Below are 23,352 nucleotides of genomic sequence, written 5' to 3'. Positions count from 1 at the left end.
AGTAACTATGTGTCGTGTTTATGTGATCTCCGCGCAGATTGAAATTCAGTTCTGCTGCTTTCTGAAGTGCCTCAACAGCAGACGTAAAATCACCCATGGCAAAAAGAATAGTGCCTTGCTCATAAAAGTAGTCGGCTGTATTGGAATGACTTCCTGAAAGTTGTTGTCTTAGCTGTAAATGCACTTTTAAAGACTCTAATGCTCCTGTCAGGTTCCCCGCTACTCGCTGATTTCTAGCCAGCCGGAGGAAGCAGCTCGCCGTTTCTTCGTTAACACCGTCCAAATGAAGTCTCATGTATGCTTCGTATTGTAAACCGCCCATGTATCCTTCATGGTATTTTTTTCTGGACACCTCCGTCGTTGGAACGTTGTAGTAGTTGGGTTGTGGCTGGTTTGCTACGTCTTTCGCCTTTTGGAATGCTTTAACGAGTGTATCATTATCCCCCATAACTTTATAGGCAACTCCTCTTTGATAAAAGCTAACCGCTCTATTAGGACTATGTCCTAGAAGTTCCTTTCTTATTTGTGAGCCTACTCTTGCAGATTTCTTTGCTTCTTTCAAGTTTCCTCCTTCACGCTGCACTCTACTAAGCCAGAAGAAGCTTTCCGCTGTGTGACATCCTCTGGCAGACTGCAACATTTGTTTGTCACCCAAATTTCCCCTCGTGTTCGCTTCTTCCACCGCCGTTTCATAAAGGCGCTCAAGTAACATTTGTTCTTCATGCAATGCAACACTGAGAAATGATTTTGCTTCAGACAACAACTCTACAACTCTGCTGTAGATTCTGTCTATTCGTGGTCCACTTGAGAGGGACGAAATAATGCTGCTTCGACGATCAAGGAAATCTCTAAAGGCGTCGCCGTAACGTTCTTTCAGAAAATGTTCATTAGCAACTTTACAGCGAGAAATGTAATAGTCGTAGAATTGAATTTGTGAATTCCGAAACACAGCTTCAACTGCCTGATCATTTTTTGTTTCTTCCTGAATGAAGGACCGGAATAGTGAATGGACTGTAAAATGGCTGAAATGTTCACCACAGTCTATTAGGGACTTTCGCTCTAAAGATCGAATTATCTGTTTGGTCTGAACCTCTGATTTTTCATTCAATATGGCTTGAGCTTCCTCTACTCCAAACCGTTCAGGAAAAACAGAAAGCGAGACAAATGCGTCTCTTTCGCGAACCATGAGCCTTTTGAAAGATGTGTTCATTAAAGATTTTATCCGAAAACCATCTGGAAGGTACTCATGGTCCAAAACTTCAACCAGAGTTGAATTATTCAGTTCTTGTAAAAGCACGTCAATGGAGATACTTTCTTCCTTAATGATGCTGCACATCAGTCTCATGGACATAGGAACGTTCCCACATTCCCTCACAATGCAATTGTAGTCATCATCCGATGCATCTGGTAGCAGCTGCCGTACTAGATCTTCTGACGAAATTTTATCCAGTACATTAACTTTCTCTGAGTACATGGGTAGCTTGTGCTTTAAGTAGTCTAGACTTTCGCGAGTGGTTAAGAGAAGCTTGATTTGTTTACAGTGAGTGAGGATCTCCTCAATAAATTGGAGCACGTGCTCTTTCCGTTTGGTATCTCCAGATTCCAGTAAATCATCGGCGTTGTCGAATATCAAGACAAACGGATTCTGAACTTGCTGTAAACATTGGATACAGAAGTGAGACGATGAAATATGGCCGACCTGTTTATCGTCTGCAAACATACTGAGCAGCTTCGACACTAAATCTTCCTTACTTTCCATTCCACGAACGGATACAAAGTGAACTGTAATATTCTTCTCTTGTAAGTGATGCGCTACTCTGATGGCCACTGATGTTTTTCCAAATCCAGGTGGACCCCAGACATTAACCAGTCGAGTAACTTCATCTGTTAAATGATCTTCTACTGCTTTACATTCTTTGTCGCGGCCAACAAAGTTTGGTATTTCATCAGGTATGGACGAGTCTGGTACAAATACATCTTAGAGAGAAAATAGAGGCAAGTGATGATGCGGCGAATGATCCTTCCAGCCTTTAATTTGCAATTAATGATCAAGTGAAAAAGATAGTATTTTACGTAACAGCGCCAGGTTGATCCTTCTGATACGATAAATTACTAGTGGCTACCAGCGTCAAAATTTTCTGTAAAATCTATTCTAAGGTTAACGAAAAAGAATGCTAAACGTTCGGGCCGTAATTTGCAGGTTTCTAAGTTAAATTAAAAAGGCGAGTTTTTATTAGAATTCTCAGGCCACTTAAGGCATGACTCGACCTAATTAAACGTGAACTACAAATGTGGCTCAACGAAAAAAAAACGTGAAACGTGATTTCAAATTACACGTGACATTGCTTCGTCAATGACGTCACATAAAAACGTTTTCCTAAAGGGGAAAGGGTCGCAAACCTTAATCTTAGAAATTTTAACTACCATAATGTTACATAAACTGAGTGTAAATCGTAAATTTGCCATCTATGATTGGAAATATTTTTCATCCTCTTGGCTATTTAAGTATTTTTATTGTCACGTGACCCTTTTCCTTTTATTTACCGATTCCTGTATTACATAAACACACATACAAGGCGAATTTTTTAGAACCTTTTTAATAGCCTCTGGAATGCACCTAAAAGAACTTGTTGCTCTTTGCTTATCCTTTCCCCATTTTAGAGTAAATATTTTGACCGTTAATTCTCAATTATCAGTCACATGACGAAAATTTGAGCTTCTTAAATGTCTTTTATTGCTAAAGCCATTAAGCTACATTTGTAGTTAAATTTTTAGGATCATTGGAGGAAGGAAACCGTTCTAAAAAAGGATTTTATCAAAATATGCATATTTAATTACATAGTTATGCGGACTCATGCCCGAAGTGGCCTAAGTGTGCAAACCTGTTCTGTTTTTTCTGGATACTGTTCAGTATGTTATGTTTGGAAGCATGCGTAGTAGAGTGCCACAACACAACCAATACGTTTCCACTTCTGCAGTTCTTTTTACATGCTTATGAAAGGGAATTTATGCATGCAAAACTAGCCGAGTAGTTTCCTTCACGAGGCTGAGGATCATGTGGATCACGACGAATCCAAGTCATCTAGCGTTTCGCATATCAGTGGCGGATCCAGACCTTCTGATAAAAGGGGGGGGGGGAGGGGGCCCGGTCATCCATACTCTGAGATAACGGGGGGGCGGTCTCAAAAGATTTTTTCAGCCCTCCGGCCTCAATTTGGTCTAAAGATAAAGGGGGGCGGCCCCCGGGTCCTCCCCTGGATCCGCCACTGCATATATAAAAAAATCTAGCATTGCTACTCTTACCTTTTGTGATTCCCGCATGCACTGCTTGTTTTACATCATCGACATTTGTTTTCACTTTAGCTAGTTCCAACTCTACATGTTCAACTTTTGCCATAATATCTGAACCGACGTTTTTCACTTGAGTTTTAACAGCTGTAACTTTTTTTTCTACATCTAAACTGACTTCTTCCACTTTCGTACGCACATCTCTTGCCGCAGTTATCATATCTGACGCGACTTCTTCCACTTTTAACTGCACCTCTGTTGCTGCCGTTTTTACATCTGATCCAACAGTTTTAATTTGAGACTCGATCTGGACGAGGTGATCACTGATTTGCTTGAACTTGATGGCAGCACCCTTTTCTCTCCTCAACTCTTCTTCCAGCTTTTGAAGCTTGGAAGTAGGAAAGTCTTCTTCGTCAAGCTTTCCGATCTCATCAATCCTGGTTGTGTCTTGTCCAAGTGCAGCAAATGCATCTTTCGCCAACTGTATGTAATGATCAAAAGTTGTCTTGTCAATCTTTTGGGTACTTGTCTGGTGACAGAGGGTGTTGCGTAGCAGACGGAGCTGATTCAACGCTAATGCAAACGTCTCGGCCTGGTTTCCAGAAGGGCTTAAAATGACAGGGTGAAATGTTCCACTCGGTAAACGACGGAGTTTCACGTACAGTTTGTCTAAAGTAGCCAAGAGTCCACTCCCGTCTGGCATAGCAAAACTTTGAGCATAGAGAGTGGCTTCAAACAACGCTGTGCAGTCCCACTCATGATATGATTTACTGGTTGGAACGTATTTTGTCTTTCCACCCTCCTTACTGAGAAACATGTTGCGAACCAGAGGTGAGTCGTCCCATTTTTGAAATCCTGGTGTAGGAGCGACTTGATTGTCCCACATATGAACGAAAACACTGCGGAGGGTGATTGGAAATTCATCAAGAACAACAGATGAAAACTTGAAAAAGTTCAGTTGCTCCAACGAAAATGTAGCCATTGCTAAGGTAATCAACTTTAATATAGTATCATATGTTAGACGAAAGGAAACCAAACTGTTTTTGAACAATCAAGCATTGTAAAGAGAGAGCACCTGCAAATACAAACATAATAAAAGAAGAAACTCTAAAAATACTTGTTAAGCACAAGTAATATGCAATATGTGTTTTTTTAAACGAAGTTTACTTTTGTATTATCATAGGTCATAAAAGTACGGAACAGAGAGATTTGTACACCCACTACTAGCTATCCCCTGGTGGGGGACCCCGGGCAAAGAAGGGCACTTCGTAAAGAACCTTGTCGAAGTAAGTTATTTCTTCGTCCTTGATGGGGGCACAGAACAAAACAACGAAATTCCCCTTCCCAGAGGGTTATAATACTGAACAACGGGAAACAACGGTAAGCTTGAGAGAAGAAATAAGATGATTCAGCTTGCACAACCGATAAACAATGGTTTACCTTTAACGAATTTTTAGATTGAAAGTTCAAGTGTCAATTTATCAGTTTATTCACAACTACTGTAAACTCTTGCTGCTAATGCACAGCTAAATTACTACGAGGCTCGCTTTAGGTTTTCACAGAATATTTATCACGATACTGACAGCCATTTCACTTCCCGCGTGCTGCAGTGAGAATTTGCAGGCATGCAATTGATTAACAAGTTAGTTAAAAAAAAAACTCGTGACGAAAGTAGTACAGTGGAGAAAAATTGACCTTTTTTGAAGATGAAATCTTGAACGCTACTGCACATGCTCGGCTCGTTCACATGCTGTCGAGAACGTGAACCGGTGGTTTGCCGTCCAGCAGTGAACGTGAGTAAATTTACTCTTATTTTTACACCCTAAATCCACTTTAATGAAAGAAATTTCATCTCAATTGCGTACTCTAATTTCAACGTATTTGTTCTTTGTATTTTTGTACTAAAAACACCAGAAAAAGCACCTTCAGCGAGTCGCATTGAAATGTTCTTATTTGTGTCGAAGCAAAAAGGTTTACAGGTCAAAACGATGCTAAAACATAACCTGTTCCGCCCCTTTTTTCTTTAAGAACTGTGGTGATTTGTCACCAAACATCAGTAACCGTTTGTTCTATTTTTCTTTGTGAAGGAGATGGAGTTGTCAGACAACCATGATTAGTACTATGCGGAGAAGTGCTAGTTATGGAATCCTACCAACATCCGTAAAGAAGCAAGGAAAGGGAAGATGTATGGAACCAGATAACTGTAAACCTGATCATCCGAAATTCAAAGTTAATAAAAGATCTATGAGAGACAGACTGACCTTGCTGATTACCGAGCATAAAGCGAAAATACGCTAAGAGGAAAATGTCGCTGGAATCACTTGCAAAGAGATCGAACTAAACCAAGCTCTAGAAGAGATAATTGACAGGAGAAGCTGGCCGACGAAAAAAGCTCCGAGGTAAAGAAAAAAGAAAAGGAAGAAGGAGCAGCTCGAGAGGAACTATAGGCAAAGCGCGATGGAACGTTTAGGGCAGACTTTAAAATACATTTTGAATACTTCGATCATTCGCATTTCCTTTGTTTACATGGGAAACTCGTCGTCCACAGCCAGCGAGCGCTTAACTCTCGAATTTTCCTGCCGTGAACGAAGTTCTCGACCCCGTCCTTTCATGGTGCAGTTCGTCGTCGTCGTCTCTTTCGTCGTCGATACTTAGGGTCTTATAACACCGATGACGCCATAGCGTTTTGTCTTTATCTTACGAATAAAATGCAAGGGAATCTCACGTCAGTCACGTACTACTTTTAGGTGGTTTAACCTGTTGGACAGTTTTTTCTAGATCGATGAGGGTCTTGTTTTCGGATTTGTTGACCAAAACTAAGAAAAGTACTTAGTGGTCAATCCATGTTATCGTAGGAATAAGCACTAAGATTAAAAATAACGTAACGCCAGTTATGCATGTTCTGTTTCCTGCCGCTTTCATTGTGCAACAAATTGTTCCAGTTTCCGTTCACTGATTCTTGCCCCGCAAATCGTACATATTTAATGAGAACGAAGGCAAACTAGCTTTCTACCACGAAAAAAAATGTTTTTTTTCCTCCCTTTTTTTCTTTTGCACATTAGTATTGCTTTCCCACAACCACTACCAGCACCAAATTTCAATTGTTTCTCCTACTTCTCCACCTACACATTGTCGACCGTATATCGAGCCCACCTGGACCCCACATCTACCCTTCACCTACCTTTCCTTACAGCGCAGTTACATTTGTCCGGGGTCTCTAATCCAGGATAAGGCCTTAGGAGCTATTAGGCCACTAAAGTAGGCCATGTGCCAAACATCCTTTATACTGCTAGGACTAGAATGTCGGCAATATCTGCTTATGCGCAATGATAGAGATGTGATGGTGAATTATGAGCTTGGTCAATATATTTAAAAGCAAACATATTTTCCCGCGGTGCAATTCCTGAAAACCAAATCTCCATCATTCACACCTCAAAGGTAAAACTATAATATTTCGAATCGCTGTATAGTACGTCCGCTTACAAAGTTGCATTTGGGCCCCGGGGTCCCTAATAAAGGGAATCACGCTTTTATGAAACTACCGTAAAATTCCGAAAATAAGCCCCGGGGCTTATATTTTTCAACGGCCCTTTTTGAGGGGCTTATTTTTGGAGGGGCTTATATTCGGAGGGGCTTATCTACGGAGGGAAATTTGCGTTTCAAAATCGATTGGCTAGCCTTAAAGTTGGAAGTAAATTTACCGTTTTGGCTTTGTTTTACTTTGTATTTGAAGGCAATTTTCCAAGTACAAGTCCCCGGGGGCTTATATTTGGAGGGGTGATTTAACGGAGGGTTTTTTGCGTTGACGGTTTGGGGGGCTTATATTTGGAGGGGCTTATACATGGAGGGGCTTATTTTCGGAATTTTACGGTAACTGTTTATTACTGTTATTATGCTAATTGCGTTTTAACCCAGCAAGCATATTTAGGCTTCAATGGTAGGGATGAAAAATATTATTAAATCAAAATGAAGTGGTGAAAGAAAGTAAAGACATTTTGGCTTTGTTTTTACGATGATTAAAAGAGGCCAAATTTTCACAACTTGGATGCTCTACCATTTTTCTTTATTAAATGAAGGAACTTGTTTGGAACAATGGTAGTTTTGGTTTTGGTCTCCGCTTCGGTGCCTCTTTGAATACAGAATGAACTGGCAAAGGATTCAGTTCACTATCTGAAGCAGTCAGTAATGCTGACTTAAAGTTTGTCAACTTTGGAATAACATTATTGTTTTCATTGTCAAAAAAGGCACTTGTTACAATGGAATTTATTAACTAAAGCAATATAAAACATCCAAATGATTTTTCTCTTTTGTCTATGACTGCTCCTGTTGATGGGTGACTGATTTTCTAGAAAAATTCTCTTACACAGCTGGCTTGTGACTTTACCAGATAAAAACTGAGGCGAAAGTGAAAGACGAGTGTATTCCGTGAATTAATGAAACTTCAGCTTCATCCCGCGCTGCATCTGCTATTGTAAAATCTGCTCTGAACATAAGTACTACTATGTGTGAATGCAGGTGCGTAGCGTAACCATTTTGACAAGTACGCACTCGGGTCCATATGGTTTTAAAAACTTCGTACAAAATAACGCTTTTGTTTTCCTTTAATACATAATTGGCAGTCTACTGGCTTAGTTTATAATAGAACGTGATATCAAAAAAGCTTTTGAAACGTTCTAATTCTTTGAGCTGGTACAGGAATATTTTACCAGCGGACGGCGAGGTGCATTTCTTGTAAAAGTTTGTCATTGAAAAAAAAAAAAATGCTACACCTCTTGGCTAGGAGTAAATTTCTTGTAAAATTCTTGTTGATACGGCGCCAAACGTGCACCCGCTTACGTGAATTATCGTCAGCATGGTTTGGTCCATGATTTTCCAGTTGAGCGACATTAAAGTAGTCTTTGATAGACTTTTTCGATATTTTATGGAGAGAGAGAAAAAACTATAAAAATGAAAAAACGTTTTAAGTGGGAAAACTTTCCAGATAAATCTTAAAAGGATGATAATCAGTCAGGGTCGATTTTCAGTTTCCGATTTTTATGAATACGCAATGTGTTGTGGGATCGCCTGAAGGCAAACATTTCAAGAATGTTTCGAATTTATGGTGGTGATGGTGAATAACAGAGAGACAGGCAGGAAACATCTGCACAATACAAAGTCAAATCAAGACACTACAAATGGCTTTTACTTATAACAGAAAATATTTTAAAAAATCTTACCAATTTCTCAAGTACGCACGTGCGTATTTGCGTAAAGGCCGCTACACCCTTGAATAGTTATTATCAAACCACAAATAAGTGCAAGAATAATAACCCTAAGGTACAAATTACTAACATGCACAAACTAAAGATACGCTTAATTTGATTGCGGACTCCACATGTATTTCCGCTTACAAACTTAAAAAGGTATCCCTAGCTTAACTGACAAACAGAGAAATACAGAACCATTCACACTTGGAAAAGTACCAAGAATAGATAGATACCTTTCGCAACAAATTCCTAGAAATCTAGTCGAAGCAATTGGTCAACAATTGCATGATCAACAGTGCATTAGTTGAATCACTTCGATCCTCACAGAACTTAACTTCAACTGCGCATTTAAAACAAAATGGAATCATAACAGGACAGAATAGTATTTGACATACCGATCTACTAAGTCAAGTCCAATGCAACTGTCATCAGTCCACTTAGGGTGCTGGGTGTGATAGTCAGTAGAATACTCGAATGCTGATTAGCCGCACAAATAATAAAATAGAATTAGCCTAGGGAGTCTGAATAAAAGAGTGCTAGATGAAAAGCGTTGAAGCGTCAACTCCAGCCTCGTTTCCAGAGTCCTTAAGTTCACCAAGACCAGCATAGACACAGGGAACCCAGAATCACAACAGCCTTCTCTAAGCGAACTTATAAGGATTTGTATGGGAATTTATCGCAAGATAAGACAAATTAGGAAATCGTTGAATATCGAAGATTTGCCTTATTCGTTCTACGCGGACAGCCTCTTAAAAAGTAGAGCGGGCCTCCAAATGATATTGATGAACTGTTGATAACAGATGCACGTCATCACTTCATAGACCGGCAAATCCCTTCTTTCCGTTACCAGAGTTAACAATGCTGTATGAAACCGGAGAAGTCTCGCTTTTTGCTCGTACCAGCTCCCGCGCAACTCGCTGCTTTCGCACACTCATCGCACTTGCTCACAGATATTCGAGCAAAAGAGAGACTGCTCGCATTCTAGGTCCTTCAGTGGACGTTTTTGTAGGAAAGAGATCTCAGTGACCAACTTCAACTTTCTCCTAAGAATATCAATACATAGCAAAGAGAAAAGGTTACTTGATTACTTATTAATAAATGATCGCCTACAGTGAGGCCTTGCAAATAATAAACGACAAAAATAAATAAATAAATAATAAATAAATGCTAATCACCTACCTAAACAAATAAAAAACTAAGAAAAGAGATTAAAATCGATATTTTCATATAAAACTAAATTAAATAATTTACTTAAGGTGACTCGACCCAGTTTTTTTTTTGGGGGGGGGGGGGGGTACCATCCTACTTTGAAGCTAGGTCCTTCAGTGGACGTTTTTGTAGGAAAGAGATCTCAGTGACCAACTTCAACTTTCTCCTAAGAATATCAATACATAGCAAAGAGAAAAGGTTACTTGATTACTTATTAATAAATGATCGCCTACAGTGAGGCCTTGCAAATAATAAACGACAAAAATAAATAAATAAATAATAAATAAATGCTAATCACCTACCTAAACAAATAAAAAACTAAGAAAAGAGATTAAAATCGATATTTTCATATAAAACTAAATTAAATAATTTACTTAAGGTGACTCGACCCAGTTTTTTTTTTTGGGGGGGGGGGGGGTACCATCCTACTTTGAAGCTCTCTGGTATCCCCACCTTTACTTTTATCGTAAGTCTAACACATAGAATGGATAACATATAGATCAATCTACAATATAACATAAAATTTTGGCGATCGAAGTAAATGTCACGTGGTTATAATGCCACGCCCCTTTGAGGTCTGAGTCGAAAATCTGCTGTTGCCGGCATTTTTTCGTAAAAATCTCTCGGCTACACATAGTGCGCATTAGTGCCTTGCGCTGAACAGAGTTTCACCAAAATCGCAAAGACCCAATCCGAGAAATTCAGCGGTTTCCAAATTTAGGTCATAATTTATGCGAAAATGATAAGCAAACTTTACACGGATGATATCTAATAAACTATGAGATTCATCTCTTTATTTTGGGCATCGTCATAACAGATGGGTCCTTGCAAGTCAGCAAAACAATTTAGGGCCTTGTAAATGCGCGCGATCTCGAGCAAAGCAAACATATAGAAATTATAGTTTTCGCTATTTGTTGACGTTTGTCAGCGTTTAAGAGTCAATCTCACGAAAAAAGCATTTTCTTAAAAATTCGTAGTTTTTTTTTTTCCTTCAAATTTTTTCAGGGCCGCAATTGATTAACTAACTACCCGGACTCTGAATTTCATGGTCATTGAAAAACTGTGACATTATCTTCTATAAGCCCAAACTTGAGTAAACATTGAAGATTTTTAGCGTTTTGGCTGAGTTTGTGCTTTGGGAGTTGTCTATTGTTTCTAGTCTGTCATGATACAGCATTCTTGTTCAGCACGCGTGCAATGACCACGCTTGGCTGACTTCCGAATTCTCACCGGGATATGATAATTTTAGTACAGTGAGACAGGCCATCGCGTGATACATAGAGGTTTGACTCACAATTTTTGATCAATTCTCGTGCTTCTTGTGTCTTTGCAAAAAAATCAAGAAGTGCTACACACTAAATCTACTTACCATTAAAAAAATATCATTTTTTCATAGGTTTAATGCAAGCCAATAATTAAACCAACTCGTGACGGGAATCCCTTCTATTTTCTTATACTAAATTATCATATCTCGGTGAGCATTCGGAAGTCAGCCAAGCGTGGTCATTGCACGCGTGCTGAACAAGAATGCTGTATAATGACAGACTAGAAACAATAGACAACTCCCAAAGCACAAACTCAGCCAAAACGCTAAAAATCTTCAATGTTTACTCAAGTTTGGGCTTATAGAAGATAATGTCACAGTTTTTCAATGACCATGAAATTCAGAGTCCGGGTAGTTAGTTAATCAATTGCGGCCCTGAAAAAATTTGAAGGAAAAAAAAAAACTACGAATTTTTAAGAAAATGCTTTTTTCGTGAGATTGACTCTTAAACGCTGACAAACGTCAACAAATAGCGAAAACTATAATTTCTATATGTTTGCTTTGCTCGAGATCGCGCGCATTTACAAGGCCCTAAATTGTTTTGCTGACTTGCAAGGACCCATCTGTTATGACGATGCCCAAAATAAAGAGATGAATCTCATAGTTTATTAGATATCATCCGTGTAAAGTTTGCTTATCATTTTCGCATAAATTATGACCTAAATTTGGAAACCGCTGAATTTCTCGGATTGGGTCTTTGCGATTTTGGTGAAACTCTGTTCAGCGCAAGGCACTAATGCGCACTATGTGTAGCCGAGAGATTTTTACGAAAAAATGCCGGCAACAGCAGATTTTCGACTCAGACCTCAAAGGGGCGTGGCATTATAACCACGTGACATTTACTCCGATCGCCAAAAACTTTATGTTATATTGTAGATTGATCTATATGTTATCCATTCTATGTGTTAGACTTACGATAAAAGTAAAGGTGGGGATGCCAGAGAGCTTCAAAGTAGGATGGTACCCCCCCAAAAAAACTGGGTCGAGTCACCTTAACTTTCTGTAACTTTGTAACATATCAAGCGTTAACATCAGTGAACTCTGGTCGTCTTTGATTAAGTGAACTCTGGTCGTCTTTGATTACCTTTATTGTGTAAACTGCACTGTTTTCGCTCTCCAAAACGTCCACGAGGAAAGTAGAGGATAATCCCATTTCTATGTTTTTTGGAAAGATACTTGTCCTTGAACTACTGTCTGTTGTTTTAATTTTACTGTACTGTAAGTAAGTTTAGTTGTACTGAATGTATTGTTGTGAAGTCCTGAGAAGATGCAAAAAACAATGAAAGTGATGCTTCAAAAAAAGATGTAGTGGAAAGGAAAATACAAAAGAAAAGAAGAACAATGTTGAAAGTAAAAAATGACTTCAGATTCATAAGAAAAAATGTTTCCATCTGCTTGGTTAAAAAAAAACTACAATCATAACAAAATCAAACCAAAAATCTTACAAAATTCAATGACCAATTCTTATCAACAGTCACATGATGACTGAAGATTTATGGCACTGGATAAGTGCTGTTGCTGACTGGAGGAAGAACGTTGAAGAAAGGAGAAGTTCAAAGAACGGGAAAACAGAAGCGAGAAAGAAGAGATTTGAATGGAGCAGGATGAAGTGTTCTACAAGCAATACCACTGAGCGCTCAGAGCGGGTGGGGTGAGACTGTCAGGAGCTCATAACCCTATGAGCGAGCAACTCCCATACTAGGCCTATGTCAGGGCGTTTTTACGGACCACCGTGTCTATGAGCGCAAAATCAAAATCAGCCTAGCAAAAAATAGCAATAATCATTAGTTTGATGTTTAATTAACCAGGAAAAATGGTTTTGACGGCATAAAAATGATCTTATCGGTATTTTTTTCCAACGCGAACATTGCCAAATTGCCGCAGAAAGTGCGTCCAACGGCTCCTTAATTAAATATGCATATGACGTCACATGGTTGACACATCGTTCGCGGGTCACAAATGACTGCAATGGCGAAGCACAGAGGAAAGACATATGCGGACTGTAGCCAGGAAAAATATGCTGTACCATCAACACTTATATTCACCTAAGATTTCTATGCATATATATAAACCCCAAAAAACTCAATGAGTGAAATTTGTGCGGACTCAGGGCCCAGGGGGGGGGGGGGGGGGGGGGGGGGGGGTACTCGATATATTCTTGGGTGGGGAGGTGCGGCTCGGCCCCTCATACCCTGACCTGTTTATGACAAATATCGCTGATTTTCCTACCCTGTTTAAGACAGAATTCCGATTTTTGATACCTTGTTTAAGACATTCGTAGAACATAAGCGCAGGCTGTTTATCGTTTATCGTATCGTCAGGGTTATGGGCTCCTGTCTAAGAAAAGATACCCTGTTTAAGACAAAAATTGATAAAATCGATACCCTGTTTAAGACAAAAATCCCGAAAAACATACCCTGGCTGGCCGCACGTCGCCTTTAAGCCCTTATAAGGGAGTACCCCCCCCCCGGGACTCAGGGACTGGATTTTCAGCTCACCGAGTACAGCTATCGGTGCTCCGAAGCTTGCTTCAGATCGACTGAGGTTAAGGACTTAAATGCCTGTCGATAAAAGGGAAGAAAGTGGCTTTGACTCCAAGTACTCAAGCAGCAGGGAGTTAAAGGAGCGAGTTTTAGTATGAGGATCAGTTCCGACTGTTCATTTTGCAAATGGACCCAAATGATCGAGATCAAAGGACACAGATCCAAAGTGGTGAGTGTCAAATCACGTCTTGTTATGTTGTCTTCACTGCATGCTCTTGTCGTTTAATACTTCTTCATCGTTATTATAAGAGAATATTACCGAAATTATTGGACATGCTGAAGCGTATTATTATCCAGATTTCAGCAATTCCCTTTTGTTTTCGGAAATTCTCATTTGTAGAGGTTTTTCAAATATTAAATGTCTCTAACTTTTATGCAGATTATCACCCGTTGAAGGCTGCTGTATCTTGACGAAATACATTTAACTTTCCTTCCTTCATTAACGAGAGAAATAACAGTAATCCCCCCAAAAAAATCTGGAGGGCATGGTCTAGAATGTATACCCCTCAAAGGATCCAAGTCTAACTCTAGACAATTTCATATAAAGGGAGTATGAATTATTCCTGAAAAAGATAGCAAAGATTTCCTCTGGTAAAAAAAGGAAAAACTGACATAAGAAAGAACTGTATACCCTTTAGGTGAGGTTACAAGAAAGGCTGGCCTTGCAAGTAATGATAACATAGACATGTCCGCAGTCACCCCTTAAACTATTTTCATTGACTCAGGTTTTTTTTCAATAAGGTCTGTAAAACTAGGTAACCAGGTAAAAAATATACCCCCCCCCGCCCACACAACTTCCCAAGAAATGCAAGTAGCTTAGCTTATTAGTGTATATTATGAATGTTTTGGTTGCAGTTGATGTTTAAGTTGTATCATCCAGCAATGCCAACAAGCAGGAAAACCACAGCAGAGATAGATGTGCTGATTGCAGTAACACCCAAATGCAGCTTGGGTGTACAAAAAATCGCATTTCAAAAGGATTGACTCCACCAGTATAGCTTAATGGTTTTACTTCTTTTTTTGGTCATGGTGTAAAATATAAATGCATGAATCTAAGACAAAGATGTTGCACTCTTAAAATACTGGAAATTATAAGCGATTGGCCCCTCAGAAATTGACATTTAATGGTACTAATTACAGGGTGATGTGATGTGAAGCTATAGCCAAACAAAATAACAATCTTTTCTTTAAAATGCAGAAACTGTTGTTAAGGCTTAATGTTCCAATGACTGCATTGAAGCTCCTTATTTGACACCCAATGAAGTCTTGACTTTTTTACCCAAGCCATTGTCACAGTACTTTTCCTGAATTTGTTCACTTGACACAGTATAATAAGAAAAAGGTACAGTTTGTATAAGTTAGTAAAAAATGGCCAAACAATCCAAGGTCTGTGTTCAAAGTAATAGCACAGAGATAATACAAATATATTACTAAATATTACAATTGTGGAAAGGAACTGTTACTCAGTGAGGTCATAGTTTTCATAAAGCTGTTGGCTCCAAAAAGAGCGGTTTGGTTGTTTATTTGCTCATAGAGCTATCTTGTGTCGGCTTTGCCTTTCCTTTACTCTGCTGAATTGCGACCTCTGGTGGTCCCAGTCAGAAATTTTGTCAGAATTTGTGGTACACAAAAGGCGTGATCCATTCAACCAAAATTCAGACTGGTCCGACCGGGAAAAGAGGACCACCTCAAAAGGTGGACCAGTTTTTTCGAAACTTTTCCGGTTGCACCGAACCGATCCATTGAGTTTTGGACCCAAATTTTCGGAAATTTTGGTTGAATGGATCGCGCCCAAAGCCTGAACGTGGTGTTCTGTTACCCCGTCCCAGTGGTCCAAATATCCACCTCATTAAAATAGGGGTTGGTGGTTTATCCATAAACGATATAACAAAATTTTGGAGTCTAGCAAAAAACAATATCATATGATACTGAATTATAATAAATATGTTTCGGTGAGAGCTCTAACAGTAACAAGACTGTAACTCAACTCAACGCCATGACAGAACGTAGCTCTCTCGAGCCCCTTCCCATGATGCCTAGCATTAGGGTTACCACCCTCTAACACCTTTCCCCCAGTAAAATTTACAATTTTACGTTTAACTTGAGTATCTTTGTGGCATTTTCACTAAGCGTCCCGAACGTGTACGTGTAACAGTAATAAGCTCCATCTTAGTGCATTTAGCAGGTTCTGCAGCCTTTGCAGTGTCTTTTAGTGGTTTGACTTTTTTTCCATTCTTTTCAACAACAACTAAAGGTATGTCTTCGGCTGTTGCGTTTCTGTTCTGCAGATTTCGAGGAGGGTTCCGTAACTTTGACTTGCTGATCTTCCTTAAGATGTACACGGTTTCTTCTGAGCAGTTTACCATCCACATTAACATCGTATGAACGGTATCCACAGTTCTGTGAGACAGTTCCTTTCTTCCACTCTTGTTCTTTTAACAGCCCTTCAGGCCTGACTCTAACGGTATCTCCAGTCCTTAATTCATTTAGGTCTTTAGCATAATAGGCTTGAGATTTCTGGTGTTTCTTAGTTTTCTCTGCTAACACTGTTTCTGCAATCTCAGGTGTCAGTAATGTCGCTTTCATAGATACTTCAGTTCTTCTTCGACGGTTTAGGAATCTTTGTGCGGGAGATGTTGTCATGCCAGCAGTAGGCGTGTTGTGCTGGTCAAGTAATGCTTCGTACGGACTCAATTTTGGTTTCTCAGCTTTCCTCAACAAAGTTTTGACAATCTTCACAGCAGATTCAGCTTTTCCATTACTTTGGTGGTGATATGGTGAAGATTTGGTATGTTTAATCTTCTTTCGTTGGCAGAATTGCGAGAACTCGGCTGAGTCGTAGTTCTTACCACAGTCTGTGACGATCTCATCAGGAATTCCCCATCTCGCAAATTGTTTTTGCATTAGATTAATGGTTTCACATGCAGTTTGGTTTTTCATCAAGTCAAATTCAATCCAGTCACTGTAATAGTCAACTAGAACAAGATAGTGTTCTTTGTTCCATTCAAAAATATCAGATCCAACTTTTGACCAGGGTCTGTTGGGAATTTCATGACTGATTAGTGTTTCTTTTTGGTTCTTAGTCTGGAAAGCATTGCAGACTTCACAGGCAGCAATGAACTGTTTCAATTGATTGTTCATTCCCGGCCACCATAATGAAGTTCTAGCACGCCTAAGGGTTGACCCAGTGCCCATATGTGCTTGGTGTAATTTAATAATCAGAGTCTTTCGGAGTGTTGCTGGGACTACCATGCGATCACTCCTGTAAACGATTCCATCGTTAAAGGACAGTTCATCCTTAATGTTCCAATACGGTAAGATTTCAACAGGAACGTTTCGTTTGCTTGGTTTCCAGCCCATTGATATGTGGTCGATGACAGACTCTAAGACAGCGTCCTTTGCAGTGGCTTCTGCAATTTCAGCGAAGTTGCTTGTTAAGCTGGGGTCTTCATGAACAAGTCTTGTCGTTTCAATCTCTTGTTCGATCTTGCTTCGGTGCTGGTTAGTCGGTTGAGATCTGCTCAGGGCATCAGCAATAAAGAGGTCTTTGCCTTTTACATATTTGAATTCATAATATCCCATGATTCTACATAGCATTCGCTGAAGTCTAACAGGGTTATCTTCAAAAGGTTTCTTCAATACGGCAGCAAGGGGGTTTGTGGTCGTTATAGACTGTCACTTTCCTACCATAAGTGTAGGTATGAAATCTAGTGAGCCCAAATACAATACTAAGCATCTCTTTCTCGATTTGGCTGTAGCGTTTTTCAGTGTCTGTTAATGCTCTCGATGCATACTGTATAGGTTGGCCGCCTTGCATGAGCCAGGCTCCTAAACCACTTGACGATGCGTCCACTTGGACTTCAACTTGTTCACCCACATTGAAGTATCTTAGCAGTGGTGCATTCAGAATGAGGGTCTTAATTTCATCAAAAGCTTTCTGTTCATTTTCTTCACAGATAAACGCAGTGTTGCTCTTCAGCAGAACTCGTATCGGTTCTGACTTGGTTGACAAGTCTTCTGAAAATCTTGAGAGGTAGGTAACAACACCAAGTAGTCTTCTGACTTCATCTTTGTTTGTTGGAGCAGGCATTGACTGAATACATTCTTGTTTCTTGGGGTCAGGTGTAACTCCTTTGTCTGTAAGGACCACACCCATGTAGAACAACTCAGTCGTCCTCAGCCGGAACTTCTCCTTATTAAGTTTAATATTCTTCTGATGGCATCGCTCCAACAAGGCAAGCAATCTCTTGTCATGGCTAGCTGTTGCTTCTTCAATGTTTTCTCCATCGCCCCAGATCAATATGTCATCAGCTATGGCTTTTACACCTTCTAATCCTTCTAGATTCTCATCAATTCTTCTTTGAAATTCTTCAGGCGCTACACTGATGCCGAAAGGCATTCTTTTCCATTTCATCCGTCCAAGAGGAGTATTAAAGGTTGTCAGCAAGGAGCTTTCTGGATCTAATGGTACATGCCAAAAAGCAGTCTTGATATCAGCTAGAGGGAATACTTTAGCATTGCTAATGTCTGTAAGCAGATGATCGACAGTTGGGATCGGGTACTCAGATCGTTTGAGTGCCGTGTTCAGCGGTCTGCTGTCTATGCAGAGTCTAATTCCATTCTTAGCAGAAGGTTTGTTTACAATTGTAGGAGCACTTACCCATTCGGTAGGCACAGTCACTTTCTCAATTATACCTTGCTGTTGGAGGTATTTTACTTCAGTAATAAAGTTGTTCTTCACAGAGAGAGGGATCTCTCTAGGAGCTGTTTTGTGAGGAGTGACATCATTACTTGTGTGAAGATGTAGTTCGCCCTCAAACTTTCCTATACTGTCATCAAAGACTTGAGGGCAGTTAGTCAGAATGGTCTCCAAAGTGAGTGGTGTTGTCACTTCACTGGCAGTTACAGGGACACTTGGGTTAGCTGGGGCTACGACAGCAATATTCTCTCGTAAGAGCTCAATGAGTTTGAGTGTTTCAGAGTCATTTAGACCGATCAGAGGTGTTAGGTCTCTGTCAACAATTCTAAACTGAATGATCCTTTCTTCACTGGTTGCAGGATTTAGCACAAAGACTTTTCTGGTTCCCAGGGTCTGAATTTTGGTTTCTTCATCATAGAGAGACAGAACAGGCTTGACTACAGTGTTAAGTTCAGTGAGATCATAATCTCCACTGATGTCTTTGTACACATTCACAGGGAGAATGCTACATGTTGAACCACAGTCTATCTGAAAGCTAACAGGAATTCTTTTCTTCGACAGAAGTAGGTTTGCAAAAGCTTTCTTGTGATCACAGTTTTGATTAAGTACACAGATTTTGTCAAGAACTTCATAATAGTGATCCTCACCACCTTCTTCTACTCTCAGTACAAACGGTTTTGAGGTTGATTTTGATTGTTTTGGATCTGAGTGTTTCTCCTGTTTTCCTTTTTGTAAGCGTTTACACTCCTTTGAGTCTTGAAACTGATTTTTGGCCTTACATTTTCTGCAGACTGCTCCCCAGGCGGGGCAGAGTTTCTTGTCTGAAAAGCTATGAGCTCCCTTTTTGTTTGCACAGTAATTACACATGAGGACTTTCTTGGACTTATCTTTAGAAACAGCTTTTATACTCTCTTTTGCAGGAGTTCGGTTTGCACTGCACTCTTGGACTTCAATCTCTGTACTTTCATAAGCCTTGCCAATTGTAATAGCTTCAACTCTTGTGAGAGTGTTTCCTTTTTCTAGCAATCTTTTCTTTAGTTCTTCATCAGAGACACCATAAACAAACTGATCTCTCACTTGTCTATCTTCGTCTACATAATTACAGTCTGTCACTAACAGCAGCAGATCAGTGACAAAAGCAGTTATTGTCTCTCCAGGTTTTTGCACTCGTTCTTTAAATTTCTTAGAAGCAACAATTTCGTTACATTCTGGACTTACCACTCGCTCCAACTTAGTCCACATCAGATCATAGTCGTTTAAATCCTCACCTTCAAACCAGTCCAGGCTGTCGTATATCTTTTGACCTTCAGGGCCAAGCCAATCTTGAACCAAAATACATTTTCTTTCATTCGAAATATTCACAAGACTTCCTTTGAAGATGTAACTACATTTCTTTTTGAAGGCTTTCAGTGCTTCTAGCCGATTCTCCCGGCGGGAATCGAACTTGGGTCGCTCGAAGTTCATGATATTACCAGTAAAGAAACCTTGATTTTGATCTTGAGCTGGGGCCGCAGCTTCGGCTCCTTCTTCCGACATGTTTAACTCGTGGTTTTGCAGGGTTTTGGCGCGAAGATCTCAGGCAGTATGTTTGAGCGATCGACGAGATTCCACACTCACAGACAAACAAGATCACGGAAAGTCAGATCGATAGCAGATCGATAGCAGCAGAATAATCAGCGTTTGTTCACACTCCTGGTACCATGTTTCGGTGAGAGCTCTAACAGTAACAAGACAGTAACTCAACTGAACGCCATGACAGAACGTAGCTCTCTCGAGCTCCTTCCCATGATGCCTAGCATTAGGGTTACCACCCTCTAACAAAATACATAGTACACTGACATATCAGGTGTATTTGGCTAAATTCCTATGAAAAAAGTTTAGGCTTTCAAATTTTATTGACTACAAAATTGTTATTTATCATTAATTACGGTTCAAGAGGAATAAAAACTCATCACATTTCCTATGAAGGATTTTAATAGTGATACTTGTATTGAGTTGATCCATACTTTCGATCGATCAGTCAGGCCAATGGGGCTGTTTACATGGAGGGAGGAAGATCCTAGAAGGTAGATCATCCTTGCACCATATGTTTTCTGTATTCTATTAACAAGCAAAAAGTTGTACATGTACTAGTCCCTAGTGCTAGCATCTTCTGAGCTTAGTGGCAGAAAGATCCTAGAACTAGGCAGATCCCAGCACCACGTAAACTGCCTTTGCTAGGAATATCCTAGAACCAGGGACGAACAGAATAATAGTGCAGCAAACTTTAATTTTTTATTCCTTCTGTACTATTAACCACGGAGACCGAAATTTCTGCATGTAAACTAGGACTTTCTTAGTGCTCTGATATTTCCTCCCTCCAAGTAAACAGCCCTCAAATAAAGAAGATTTCGAGTTCATAGCTTTTTGCCCTTTAGAAGGCGAAATTGTTCCAGCACAGTCGCTATTGTTTTAAATACATGAGCAGAATACAATTCCATTGAGTGGGATGAAGTTTTCACATGGCCGCCGTGACTTCCTTACAGCAACGACAATGCAACTCCAGGGCATTGGAAGGCAGCTGAGCTCCGTCTAGCAGTTTCTTCATTAACACCTTTATTTACAATAATAAATTGAGGAGAGAGGTGTAAGTTAATAAAGTTAAGCTTTGTACTAGCTAGTGGAAGGCGAACTGTAAACAAGCGGGACAAGTGTGCTGGCAAATGCTAAGAGGAAAAATAGATTCGCACGACCTGAAGATATGCCGTTAAAAATCTTACTTACCTTGAAACAAGAGTTATCTGATTGTCAGATCTTGCCTTTAAAACGACAAGAGTTTGTGTAGTAGCCTGTCGTGTTCGTCTAGTTCAGTCAAAATAAAGGCCTTCCTCGCAACTAGTCTCCTTCGCAGCCGTTATTAGGGTCGTCTCGCAACGCTCCTCCCCACTAAAAGTTTCCAGCTTTACTGCAATAAAACTTCGGCTGCCATCGCTGCCAGCTAAATTTGATCGAACATTGCATACAAATGGCTCAAAAAGGATTGGAAAATAATGGGTAGGGTTGGTTACTATTCTAAGCTTAGTTTCCAAGCTCCCAAGGAAGTGATCCCAAAAAAGCAACGGCTCGGACCGATACGGCTCCACATGACCAGGACACAAACTACGCTAGAATCTCTCTCGCATTCTCTGTTCCTTTCCCCGGAAACACACTTATCGCTTGTGTTAGTATCTGGATCGTCTGAACTAGACATTTTTCCGTGAAGAATGATATAAACAATTGATGTTCAGTGTAAACTCCAAAGAGACGAAAGAGACCTTTGCTTCTGTGATGTCAACCATGTGACGTCACCTGCGTGGTCCTCCGCTGAGAATTTCGCAGGTTCAATATTTCCTTTTTTGACGCACTTACCTACCTTACTTTTCGCCCCGATAACAACAACTTTTGATGGAAAATAAAGATTTTTATTGACAATTAGAGTTGATCTAAGATTGATAAAACGTTTTCAGTGCAAAGTAGCCAGTTTGATTTTTCGTTTCAGTTGCACTATAAGATATCAAAAAGGAAAACTAAACGTTTGCTGATTTTTTTTGTGGAATTTAAAAGATATTTAAAATTCGCGCCAAAACCGTTCTAAAAATAAACTGTTCCGTGAAAACTCAGTGGCACGAGCGCACGGAAGTTGCTCGCTCCGGGTTATAGACTGGGTTATGGGCTCCTGGTACTGTTTCTTTTATAAATGGCGATTCATTAGGGAACTTAAGGACCACGACGACGACTTTGTCGACGACGACCGGAAGTGAGATACCGTGCACTGCGCAAGCGCAGTTAACAAATTTCGTCGTCGTGGTGTCGTCGACGACGCCAAACACAGTAGAGTCACGTCGTCCTGCAGTCCACAAGCTTCGGCAGGTATAACTCCCTGTTTTTAAGCGATTTTTCAAGGGCTTTGTATTTTTTCAGCTCGTAAATCCAGGTATCTTTTCTTTTTTCTGCTAATAAGCGATGTTGATTGAAAATTTGACTGATGAATAGTGTTTACTTCGAAGACAACACTGAGCTGTGCAGGCCGAGCGAGCGAACTCGTAAGTGACAAATTTATTTGTACGTATTTAGGTCAGGCAAATCATATATCTTTAATATAGAGGAAATGAACTTTATATGGAAAACAGCTATCGCATCGGAATGTCTCTTTTTCCAAATCTAAACTCTGACAGACACTCGGACTCGGTCATGTCATTCAGGTTGAAAGTTGAATAACCTTCGTACGGAAAGCAGAGATTTTCCCATTCGAAAAGGTCAGACAACACTAAAAATTCTTCTTCGTCAAAGAAAGTAGACGTACGGCTTATAAAATAAGATCTTGCATCGTCTTAAAAGACGCCTTTGCGAAAAAACTTTGTTGCGAACGAAAATCACAGTTGTACTACTTCTACATGTTTGTTTACATTCAGTGTCGTCGTCGTCGACCTATCGATCGACTGCATCTTGAGTTTCCTTTTTCCCGCCGAAACTGACGTTCTCGTTCCAGTCCTTTCCCAGTCAACAGACGTCGTCGTCGTGAACTTCGTCGTGGTTCTTAAGTTCCCTATTATCAGCACCAGAACTCCAATCAACTACACAATTCGTGAAAACATTGTCCGTCGTGTTTCTTCAAGGCAAATTAAGTTGACTCCCTTTTATGAGAAAATTAATTGCTTGCCAAGCAATATTGAATGGGAGGGAGATGGAGAAAAAGGGCATGTATCAATAAAATAGGCGCCACGGAGGAGTTCACTTGTGTTTTCGTGACGTCTACTTTTTAAGGGGCTATTTTCGAAGAGAGAAGGTGCACCCTTCTGCCAGGGTCACCCACGTGACCGTCCTACCTATATTCGCTACGTGTTTGAGAGGCTAATACGCATGCAAATGACGGAAAGCTTTAAGCCTATCTCTCTTGATTTTGGTTTTGCGTAAGGTGACCGGTCGTTTCGCTCACTTCCCGTTCGCTTACGTCGAAGTCAACGAGACGAGCGCTGCGCATGTATATACCCGGTAGGTTCCAGGACATGTTAGTTACTATAAAAA

The 23,352-nt window shown here is 40.1% G+C and overlaps 1 protein-coding gene across 1 annotated transcript; it reads right to left on the bottom strand.

Moving 5' to 3' along the window:
- Nucleotides 1-17,232: 17,232 nt before the first annotated feature.
- On the bottom strand, nucleotides 17,233-19,845 carry LOC140949154 (uncharacterized). Its single transcript, XM_073398385.1, has one exon. The coding sequence runs from the start codon at nucleotides 19,843-19,845 to the stop codon at nucleotides 17,233-17,235; it is 2,613 nt and encodes an 870-aa protein (XP_073254486.1).
- Nucleotides 19,846-23,352: the final 3,507 nt, after the last annotated feature.

Source organism: Porites lutea, chromosome 9 (genome assembly GCF_958299795.1).
Source record: "Porites lutea chromosome 9, jaPorLute2.1, whole genome shotgun sequence".
NCBI lineage: Eukaryota > Metazoa > Cnidaria > Anthozoa > Scleractinia > Poritidae > Porites > Porites lutea.
The sequence above is the reverse complement of the archived record's forward strand: the minus strand, read 5'-3'. Positions and strand labels throughout refer to the sequence as shown.